Source organism: Pituophis catenifer, unplaced genomic scaffold (genome assembly GCF_029215685.1).
Source record: "Pituophis catenifer annectens isolate HBS135680 unplaced genomic scaffold, rPitCat1.0.hap2 SCAF_2, whole genome shotgun sequence".
Classification (NCBI taxonomy): domain Eukaryota; kingdom Metazoa; phylum Chordata; class Lepidosauria; order Squamata; family Colubridae; genus Pituophis; species Pituophis catenifer.
Window position 1 is genome coordinate 94,403,578 of NW_027256882.1, and position 11,605 is coordinate 94,415,182.

Below are 11,605 nucleotides of genomic sequence, written 5' to 3' on the forward strand. Positions count from 1 at the left end.
GAGCAATTTAGTATCAGACTGTTCTTTTAAACAAAATGTCATTTTTATTGAAAATACTCAGTCCTTCTTATGCTTATTTAGGCTCCTCCTACCTAAGCTATTTGTTCTTGCAATGCTTTTAGGGACACTTTTGTTCCTAAAATACTGCAGTTGTGGTAGTGCACTTGAAGCCTGCTCCTTATGTTCAATATTGCACACAAAAATGATTGGAACTTGGATAATATTGCTGTACCCATCATCCTGTCTTTTTGACCCCCCCATGGACACAGATGTATGTCTCAGGAAAACTATACTCAATTCAAGCTCAGTCTTTGTTACATGGACACAGCAATATTTTCTTAGCAAAAGTATAGAACTGAATTCCCACTGCCTTTTCTAGCAGAGTTACAAAAGAGATACAGGTAGTCCTTAACTTACGACCATAAATGAGCCCAAAATTTCTGCTGTTGAGACATTTGTTAAGTGAATTTTGCCCCATTTTACAATCTTTCCTGACTCAGTTGTTAAGTGAAACACTGCAGTTGATAAGTTAGTAACCTGATTGTTAAGTGAATTGACTTACTTTGCTTATTGACTTTGCTTATAAGGTCGAAAAAGAGATCACATGACCTTGGGACCTGTCATAAAATTGAACCAGTTGCCAAACATCTGAATTTTGATTGTATGATCATAGAAATGCTGCAAAGGTCATAACTGTTTGAAAAAAGATCATACAGTACCGTTGTAACTCTGAATGGTCACTAAATGAACTGTTATAAATCAAGGAGTACCTGTACTTGCAAAACACACCATGGGAAATACATTCTAGTTTTTTAGTTAACATTTATGTGATTGTGTCAATGATTTTTTTAGATTTTTCATACAATCAATTTGCTAGCTTAATGAAACATTAACCATTTTATTTTTCATTATTTTTCTTTAATGAGGAGGTATTTCTTGGTGCAATCTTTGTGTATCATAAGCGTCTGATAAATAACTCTGAATTACCAATCCCTGTATACACAGAGTAGTAATTAATTTCATTCTTCTGAGTAATTCAATGGCATTCAAAATATTTCAGCTAATGCTAACCAAATTGGTCAGTGAGACCAATACTTGTGAACTATTACAGCAACCATAGTGGATTGTCTGTTAATCGCTAAAATGATTAGAGATTTAATGAAAGTCTCACTGCTTCTCTATGAATTTGTCCTACATCTAGGGGTATTATTGGAAGCCTTTCTTTGATTAACCTATTATACTGTCAGAAAACAAGAAGGCAAAAGGCATTTTCTATTATATTATTCTAATTTTGCAATGTTTTCCCTAGAGATCTTTCATCAAATACTGTCGTTGCATTTTGCAGGGGCCAGGTAAAGACTTATTATTTGCATAAATTTCAATCATTTTGCTGCAGCCATACACATTCATATGAGCTCATATGAACAAATTAAATATTCAGTTTCCAGAAAACATGGCTCAGATTCTAAGCCAAGGCGACCAGTTATCGCCTGTTTTGTAGACCAGGAAATCCTTGCAAGAGTGACTTGATCGTCATAGAAGTGAATTATTTTATGTGGAGTTGCCTTTGAGGTTCCCTAGAAAGTTGGAGTTCATGCAGAACAAAGCAACCACTATTATTTGAAAAGATTTGCTACTATGCCTATTCTGAGATTAATGCATCAAGTACCAATAGGTTTTTGGTCCCAATTCAAAATGCTGGTCACTAGCTATAAAACACTACAAGGCACAGCATCTATAAGGACCGTCTTGCCAAAAAGGATTCTGCCTATCTTGTCTGGCTAACTAGACATGTCCTTCTGGGAATTTGCCTCATTGGTGTAAAAGGTATCCAGTTGGTTTCAATGATCTCTCTTCTCTGCAACAGCCCTCAAATTTTGATCTACATTAGTAGCTGAAGAATAGTTGATCCTGACTTTTCTTTCATTTCTAAAGGTACTGAAGATAGTTTTATTTCAACAAGTTAGTATAAATTACTATATTTATAGCTAATATATCATGTTGTTTTAGTTGTATATTCCTTGTTGTGCATTGCCCAGACTTGTGACTGGGGGAGTATAGAAGTATTAAAATAAAATCAGGTAGAAGGCCTTTTAAGAAAATACGGGATTGGAAGCATTGCTCAAACCTATGTTAGGACACACAATGCATGTGGCAGATTAAACTACCGTATTTTTCGGACTGTAAGACACACCAGTGTATAAGATGCACCAAGATTTCGAAGAGGTAAGTAAGAAAAAAAAAAGGTTTTTGCCCTCCCCGGCCCCCAGGAGCACTTTGCAGGCCTCCCAAACAGTCTTTGCGCCCTGTTTTTCGCAAAAATGGGCAAAAAAGGGGCCCATTTTTGAAAAAAACGGGGTGCGCAGAGGGTTTGGGAAGCCTGCAGAGAGCTCCTGGGGGCCGGGGAGGGCAAAAATGCCCTTTTTGTGAAAAACGGGCCTGTTTTTTGCCAAAAATGGGGCATGCAGAGGGTTTGGGAGGCCTGCAGTGCGCTCCTGGGGGCTGGGGGAGGCCTGAAGAGTGCCCCCAGGAGCACTCTGTAGGCCTCCCAAACCCTCTGTGACCTGTTTTTTGCGAAAAACGGGCCCATTTTTTGCAAAAATGGGATGAGCAGGGTGGGGCTTCGTGAGGCCAAAAATGGCTATATTCGGTGTATAAGACGTACCAACATTTCCACCCTGTTTTTTTTGGGGGGGGGTTGTCTTATACTCCAAAAATATGGTATGTTGAACATCACTATATTATTTTGATTTTTAAAGATTGTATGTCTTAAGAGTCTACATGACTTATGCCAAAAGATAACTTTATCAGATGTACTTTTTGTAGGAATTATACTAATTAAGTGATCATCCCATGATAAATCATTCCATGATAAAGCATTTGTTTGAAATTTGAAACAACCTATATTTTGAGAAAAATATTACACAATTGGTTGTGGATTTTCATGGAAATTCTCCATAATTTTATCCAGTAATACCAAACCCTCCTAAAATAAATCCTGACAAAACAGATAAAGCAGCAAAAGGGAAAAAAATAATTTATTCAAAAATCCAGGTGCACAGTCTTTTCAAATGTGATTGCACTGACAAGTAACAAGTACTTTTCTAGTTCCAGGACACATTATGCAGAAATGCTTTCATTAATTTGTTCAAACATAAAAAGTTTGATAATAATATATGAAGCATATCCAAAATCTTCATTCATTGTTCTCTGCTTTTAGGTTTGTGGAGAATCAGTGGCCACAAATCTTTAGTAAAACTTTTAAATATCTTTCCATATATGAGATAATTATATCCTACAGCAGTTTATTTCACTCTTTTTATTTTGATATTTTTTAAGTGGTACTGGCTCAGATAACCATTACAGGTAGTTCTCAACTTATAAACAGTCATTTAGTGACTGTTACCATGGATTTCCCAAAAAGTACTTGTGACCCGGTTTTGAAGTTCTGAAGTCTGCACACCTTGCAGCCATGTGATTCATTTTGGGCTTTTGACAATCAGCCCATATTTACTGCCATTTGCAGCGTCCCATGGTTACACGACCTCAATTTATGACTTATTTTGCCTTCATTTACTTCCAGTTTTCAGTAAAATATGCCTATTGGCTAAAATGGGTCACTTAATGACTGTGGCATTCACTTAGTGACTGTGGCATTTTCTTAATATCTGCCACAAAAAAAGTCAAAATCAGTCATAGTCACTTGGTGATCCCTGCATGATTTACAGTCATAAAAACCAGGCTCATATAATCCTTCCATATAATAGAAAGACAAGTCCTAAAGTATTAATGTCATAATTTAAATGTTTATTTAAGAAATATTATATGAAAAATCTGAATTGCCAAATGATGTAACTTAATTGTATCTTGTTTATTAATACTATTACAATTACCATTAGAACCACAAAAAGTGCTTAAGATAAACTATCAAGATAATGTTTGAATTATTCATGATCCTGCACATTCAAGAAAATAATGCACCCTTTAGAAAAATGATAAAAATGATTTTTTAATACAAAACTCCCTGTAAACAATACATGACTACAAAATTTAATGTAAATATGCATTTCTTTCAAAGCACTTTATGAATATAAGCACATGATTAGATTCTAAACAGAATCAATTCTTCCTCGGATATATTAAGTTAAAAATTAACACAGTGTCAATAAGTAATAAATATATCATTTCTGAATATTGGGATTAACATTCTATGTACCAAAGAAATAAACTGCTCTAGTCTAAGATAATGGTAGTGTACCTTTTGGGCGCAGCATGCCTAACTTGATTCTGCTGGCATGACATCACCCTACAAACAAAAGAGACACAATTCTCTACATATTTATTTGAAAAAATAATGTGTGGCACTAGGTATTATATAAAGAAACATCAAATAATTACAAAAATAAAATAACAGTAAAATAAAGTCATTTTGGAGGGTTTAAAAAATAATTGCTGAATGTTGGGAAATGCTTGCATTGTGACCCAAAATGTCATGGCATGTGACACATATCATAGTTTTGACATCACTGATTCTAGAAAAATAAAAAAACAAAACTGTAGATTCTGACTTTTCTTTTGTTGCTGCTGCTTTATTTTGTGAGATTGGATGTTTTGGAAGACTAGAGTGAAAGGATCATCATTAGGAAAAAAAATCTATTCAGAATTCTAATTATTGTATTTCAAAACATAAATTTTCATACCTTCATAGCTGTAAATCCTAAGAAAGCTCCCACATGGGAATATTTTAGATAGAAAAGATGCTAACCTAGGTTTTAGGTTAAAACCTAAAAACAACTTTATAGGTGATCTTCCTGCAAAAAGTGTTAATACAGAGGAAGTGAAGTACTAAACTTGTTTTACTTTCTCTATCAATGTGTGTTCTAATGAGAATGACACTTGTATTATTAGTCTACCTTGCTTGGACCATGCAATTTATGAACCATATATTTTAGTAATTATGGTTTGCAAGTTTGTTGTAGATTTTCAACACTAATTCATTTTTATTTTAATGAAACTATGCAAATGCATTACTATTTGAGGCAATATAATACCTTTAAAACTGATTATCCACTACTCAATTACTTTATGCAGGAAATCAATAGTTAAAAGACAATAACTATTACCATTATTATCATACAAGAATAGTTTATGTATTTATTTATTTAAAAAAGAGTTTCTGGTTCCATTTTTATATTTAATAAGACATGACAAGGAAAGAGTCAAGCATATAAATAGTTGGACTTCCCAATCATTTTATTCTTATCTATGACTAGAACAAAACTGGGCCAGACAGTGCTTATAACTCTACAGAAATTGTGGAGTCCACATTATGCTGACTAATACTAATTTATCACTGAAATGTCTTATATATGAAACATGGTAATCTACATTCTCTTTCTTTCTCCTGGTGAGATTCAAAAGGCCCACATCTCTAAGTAAAACTGTTCTTTGTGGATGACAGGTATTATTTATTAGAAAATGTAGATGCCATTAACTTCTTTAACAATTCTTTAACAAACACAGTAAAATGAACAATCAACAGCTATAACTGATACTTTTATAAAACTCCACTCCAGCATTTGGAGTGGAGAAAGAAAAAGCATTTGTACATGAAAAATCCTATTAGAAAATTGCAAACCCAGTAGAAAGCCATCTTTACTCACTTCTATTGCAGCTCTAATTTAAAGATATAGCTAGGAAAATGTTTGAAATAAAATTTTGCATATTCATGATCTAAATTTGGAATAAACAGTCTTCCCCTTTCATATCTTCACAATTTTGCTATCTTCCTTAAATCCAGATGTATATAACAAATGCACTATTTCAATGACTGTTTCCTTCAGAAAATCATTAGTCCTTCTATTAGTTTGTAAATACTTTGCAAGGACTGGGTTTTCGCTGTCAAATGCCTGGTTTGAACATTAATACACCATTAATTCTGGTTTTATGAGGATAACACCTCCTCATAAAATGGCACAAACTCACATTTGATATTTTTGCAATTTTTACACTCTTTGCAGTTACACAAGCAAAACAATAAACCAGGAAGTCAGATTTAATTGAATGGAAAGGTAAAGTGACTTCAAACAAAGCATGCAGATACTCTGTTTAATGTCAGAACAGAGAATGACAATAAACACTCACATCAGACTCTTTCTCAGAAATACAAATTAATTCATTAGACTCTGGTTAATTTTACACATAGCATTTAGTTTAAAAATTATTTCTTAAAATTTGAAATATTGCATGAAAACAAGAAATAATGAAAGCTTGAGCTTCAATATGAAGTTTAGAGTACTGTAGTGCAATGAAATCATGGTGTGTGATCAGTGACACGTCCATAGAAATTTCCAGCACACATTGAATAGCCTTACTAAAATCCAGCATTCATTAATGTCAGTAGTTTCTATATACTTATATTTCACTGAATTTTGTCTTGTTAATTTCTGGAAGGCACAAAGGAGAACACCATTACCCTGGTTGTATCATACAGTATCAGAATGTTTTTAACTACATAAAGCATTTAGTTTCGGGAGGAAAAAAGAAGATTCATGTTTGCTTAAAGAAACCTTGAAGCCTACAGGATTGTAACAACATACTATTTCTCTAAGAGTTTCAATATTTAATTAGATAACCCCATCAAATCAATCTGATCTATATGTACAGTTTTATTCAAAAGTAAATCTAATTATTTTCTTGCAAATTAAAGAGGAATAAAAGGATGGCAAAATAAAACAAAATGATTTTATCGTAAGTGTGATGTTATTTCTCAGGTTCCTTATGGGCAGAACTGAAACCCTACATGGGACTCTTAATTGGCTTGTGTGACTTGAACAGAAGAGGCCTTAGGTATAAATGACATACTTCGTTTTGTTCTTCTGATATTTTTCTATAGGGTTATGGTCTCTTTTATTGTAAACTTCCCAGCATCATTTTATACAGTGAGATGGCATATCGATCTGGTTAATAAATAAATTAAAATAAAGCTGACAACCATATCTCAACTAAAAAGAAATATCAAAGGCATCAAGTACTGTAGTATGACTTTCAAATCCCAGGTCAGTTCTCTTCTGGAAAAACAAAAAAAACAAAACTGCTCCACAGAAGAGAAAAGCACCAGGGAATCACTATCAAGAGAAGTGAAATTAAAAGGATACTACAATTTCATTCAAAGCCAATGGGGCCAGGAGCGATGCAGTGGGAAATGGCTTTTGGAGACTAATTTGCGGATGGGGGGAGGAGGAACTGGATAGTCCCGCACACGGAACAGCTGCAAAACCCCTTAATTTCAGGGGCATTTATTGGTTCCCTAAAGTAAAAGAACTTCTCCCGCCACAAATAGTCATCAGTATTTGTGATGACTATTTGTGATGACTATTCCTCTCCAAGAGAGAGGAAACCAAGACCTCCAACTACGAAAATGCTCTCTCTCTCTCTTTTTCTCCTATGGGCCAAATACAAGCTTCTCACATCCCCTCAATTGCCTCCGCCCCCCCCCCCCCACCCTCCCCGGTTTCGTGTCCGCCTCCACCTCCCGGATCCTTCTTCTCTTCTTTCTATTGAGCGGTCGCTCGCCCCAAGGGAAGCCAGGCGTCCCCTTCCGTCCTTGGCCCACAGAAAGGGCGGAGGGCATAGCGAGCGGTCCGCGTTTTGCTGCGCCCCCCCTCCCCTCCGAAGGCTCTCCCCTCCCGTCCCTTTTCGGAGCGCAACAAGCCTTCCTTCAGACAGAGCATGCCGGAGGGCAGTAGAGGAAAGGCTCCACGCCGTCACCTTCTCACCTGCACCTCCTCTCGGGCTGCGGCGGCTCCTCCCGGCGGCGCTCCCCCGCGGGCTCCCCCCGCGGCGCCGCCTCCCGCTCCTCCTCGCCCATCGCCGCCGACGGCATCCAGCTGCCGCTCCCGGTACAGCGCCCAGAGCCCCACGTTGGGGAGGAAGACGAGGGCGGCCAGCGCCAGCCCCACCGCCTGCAGCAGCCGCTTCTGCTTCCGCCGCATCCGAGACGCCGCCTGCGAAAAGGGGTTCAAGCGCGAGCCCAACTTTCCTCCCCGCGCTGAAGCCGATGACAGCGACGCTCGAGCCCCGGCGCGAGGCAAACCAGCCGCCAGCTCAGCCCGTTCCCTCCGTTTGGCAAGGCACTTCCGCTCTGGGGGCGGGCACTCCCACTCCTACCGCGAGCGAGTGAGCGAGTGAGGAGGGTGGCCGCGCAAAGCCCCGCCCACACCTCGAGCTGGACCGCGTACCCTCGCTTAGTAAGCTCGTCGCGGGTGAGGCCACGGGAGCGCGGCGGTCCGCTGGCTTACCCCCTGTTGCAGGGCAAATGGTACCGGCCGCGCGGCTTTTTCCCTTGGGGGGGATACGAACGACCTGCCCGGCCCAAAGCAAGTCGAAGGGAAAGGAGGGGGGGGGGAGGAGATTTTTAAATTTCGTTTTTAACATTGGAATCGAGGGAGGCGGGTCGATTTCAGCAAAGCCCCGCTTCTCCCCGGGAAGCCACGAAGAAAGAGAGCGAAGGCAGCCAAAGAGGGGCGCAAAAGGAAAAGGGGGCGGGAAGGGGTCGCGTCTTTATACCTTGAGAAGAGGAATCGGGGAGGCGGTTTCTACTTTTACTGAGAGAGAGAAAAGAAAAAAGAAAAAAGGAGGAGGCTGGCTGGCTGTTCTAACGTGAATAGCGTTGCTGGAGAAAGAAAGAAAGAAAGAAAGAAAGACATCCAGACTTGGATGCTAGGACCCGAGGAGGGCGGTGAAATAAGTTGAATAAAGAAAAATCAGCAGAGCTTTTGTGCGTGGAATAAATCCAGCCTTTCGATTTTAGCCCCTGATTTATACGGTGTGCATAATAGTCTTATAAATATTCGCTGCACTTTCTTTCTTCTCCTCATCCTATTGTCTGGCTGCTAGGCTTCCTAGGTGAAGGTTTTCTTTTGCTTTCAATGCACTTGCATTCGAGGAATTATTGCAATAACAGGGATTTGATTTTATTTTTCTCCAAGTCACTCTTCTCTCTTGGTGACTGCCTGGACAAATCCTGGCAGTTTTGCTTGGCAAGGTTTTTGAGAAATGGTTTGCCTTTGCCTCCTTCCTAAGGACTTGCATCAAGGTCACCCAACTGGCTTTACAACTAGAAATCACAGTCTCCTGGTTTCTAGGTTGATGCTTTAACCCTTCCACCTTACTGATTGTCCCCTAAGATGTATAACTGGCTTTCATTCCCAGAAAACTGTAATAAAAGCAAAGCCGGTGACTTTGAATTTTAAAAAGTTTTGTAAAATGTGTGTGTGTGTGTGTGTGTGTAGGGAGAATAGATTCAAGAACACACCCAATGCTGATTTAGATTCCCAAAGCTAAGCAGTGTTAAGAGTATGTAAAATACATGTTTGTGTAGCTGTCATACTATTGATGTTGCACCAGTCTCTGCTGTATGTATTTGCAGCACTTGACCATTTTGTCAAGACTCAGAAACTAAACAAACTAAACAAAATCAGATCTAGTTAGTACTTGGATGAAGAACACAAGGGAATTCCAGGATTACAGAATAAATACAGAAGTCAAAAAGGTAACCCAGAAGAAGGGAATAGCAAGCTTCTTCCATACAGTTGCCAGTAAAATGCATGGATGTGGCCATATAGTCACTAAGGGTTGAATTCAAGGCAGGGTCATCTTTACCTATTAAGTAGTTTAAATGTTTGATTTCTGGCCTAGTTTCTGTATTAATTCCTATGTAGAACAAACAACTGTTGTCAGTTCTGAAATGATTTAGTTATTGGAACTCTGTGCACATTTTTTTAAAAATTCAAATTAAGCATTCATTAAACATGATCCATACAGCTGGATCAGAACTTTTAAGTGACAAGTTTTAGGATTTATTTTATAAACAGATAACTGAGAAGCATAACTCATATATGAGGATATTTTCAAATCTATGGCAGTTTGCATTTTTCTCTTACTCTTAGATTCTGACTGAACATGTAAGCTGTGTTACAAATATACTGTGTCATTTATTTACAGCAGAATACACAGCACAGCAGATAAAATCGAATATTCAAATTTTCTAAAGGTTTTTGAAACCAATCTAACAGCTGATTTCAAATTTCAGTCCCAAAGCAGTATAAAAGGCTACTTCATTACACATTTTTCCAAGAATGAGTTGTATAATGATTTAAGGCAGAACTGATATGAATAATTCATATTTGGTAACAGCAATATAGTTGGCTGAAAGCAAATAAACAATTTTCCCATAGGGATTGAGAAGGAAAGAGTGTGGCTGTACCACAGTGTATACTGATATTACTGGATGCATTTAATATGAATTGTGAGGCACCAATAAATAGTATTCTATAGTATGACAAAGATAATAAATATATAAGACATAATCAGCTTTCAGATGAGTAAGATTGACAGTTCAATACTGTATATCTCTGAGGAGGAGTAAATCCTATTAAACACAGTTCTGCTGCCTCTAAGTAGATAGGCCTGACATTGCACTATAATTTGTGTAAATTTTCCACAATTACTTTTGCCATTAATTCATTATTGGCATCTGTAGCCTGTGAATAACCATAATTAATATTGATGTTAATTGACTGGCAAATCATTTAAATATATTTTACCATATTGTGCACAATCAAAATAAGGCAATGTGGCACAAGAATTTATAATAATCATTCACTTTCCTTTGTCCCCATTTGATTAATTTCTTAATTTAAGAAGAAACCACCTACGATATATAATTGAGAAAAACCAGGCTGAGTAACAGCAGTAATGTTAAACTAAGCATTTTAAATAAATAGGTGTCTTGCATTGAGAATGTTAACTGTATAGTACTTTTCATTATGTTATGAAATTATATTTTTATTGGAATATTGTATTTTTTTTTTTTGCTTTCAGTGTATCTCTACTCACTATCAAGGGAAAAATACTATGCATATACTATATGCAATTATCACATAATCCACTAGGTGGCAAGCTTCCAGTAAATTCTGAATTAATCAACTCCAACTAAATTATCTAAAAACAACACTCAAATTGCAAAGGCTAGTTACAGTACTCAATTTGATATAACCTGCAATTCACTTTAGTTAGGCTTTTGAGTTTATTGATTTTATTTCATCCAGAAAAAAAATGTCACTACTTCTTGGCAGGCTAAAGGGAAAGATCATCACAGATTAAATCTTAGGATATTACAGTTGAAGACCATATTGGGTTGAATTTGATTCCTAGTTTTATGATTTTTAGTGTTCTACAATACGGATGGGTTTACATTGCTTTCTTCTCTTTGTGTGTCTATGTGTGTGTGTTTTATTTCCCTCTCTATACTAGAGCATTGAGGGTATTCCTTGGGTAGTGGTTAGGCATTTTTGGGGGGGATTGGGATAGTGATAAACCAATGGAACATCAAGCATACCAAACTAGATTTGATTTCACTCAAGGCATAAATGACCAGGCTCAGATTATTTATTAATCGTATTTAGCAAGTTTATAAATGTATTAATAAATACATAATTTGAACCTGGCCATTTGTTCCCTGAACGATATCAAACGTTCAATGATCCATTGGTTTACCACTATCCATACATTCTACTTCAAACACATTATCTGAAGATTAACC

At 37.3% G+C, this 11,605-nt stretch overlaps 1 protein-coding gene across 2 annotated transcripts in view; it reads right to left on the bottom strand.

Annotated features, from left to right (window-relative positions):
- GALNT10 (polypeptide N-acetylgalactosaminyltransferase 10) overlaps positions 1-8,107 on the bottom strand; it is a 61,478-nt gene extending 53,371 nt beyond the window's left edge. The window contains exon 1 of one of the 2 annotated variants that reach the window (XM_070937194.1): positions 7,833-8,107. In XM_070937194.1, coding sequence (XP_070793295.1) covers positions 7,833-7,994 — 162 coding nt within the window. In that variant the 5' untranslated portion in view covers positions 7,995-8,107. Of the gene's footprint in view, positions 1-7,778 lie in introns of both variants that reach the window. The other variant, XM_070937193.1, reaches the window with a different exon arrangement.
- Between the last annotated feature and the right edge of the window lie 3,498 nt (positions 8,108-11,605).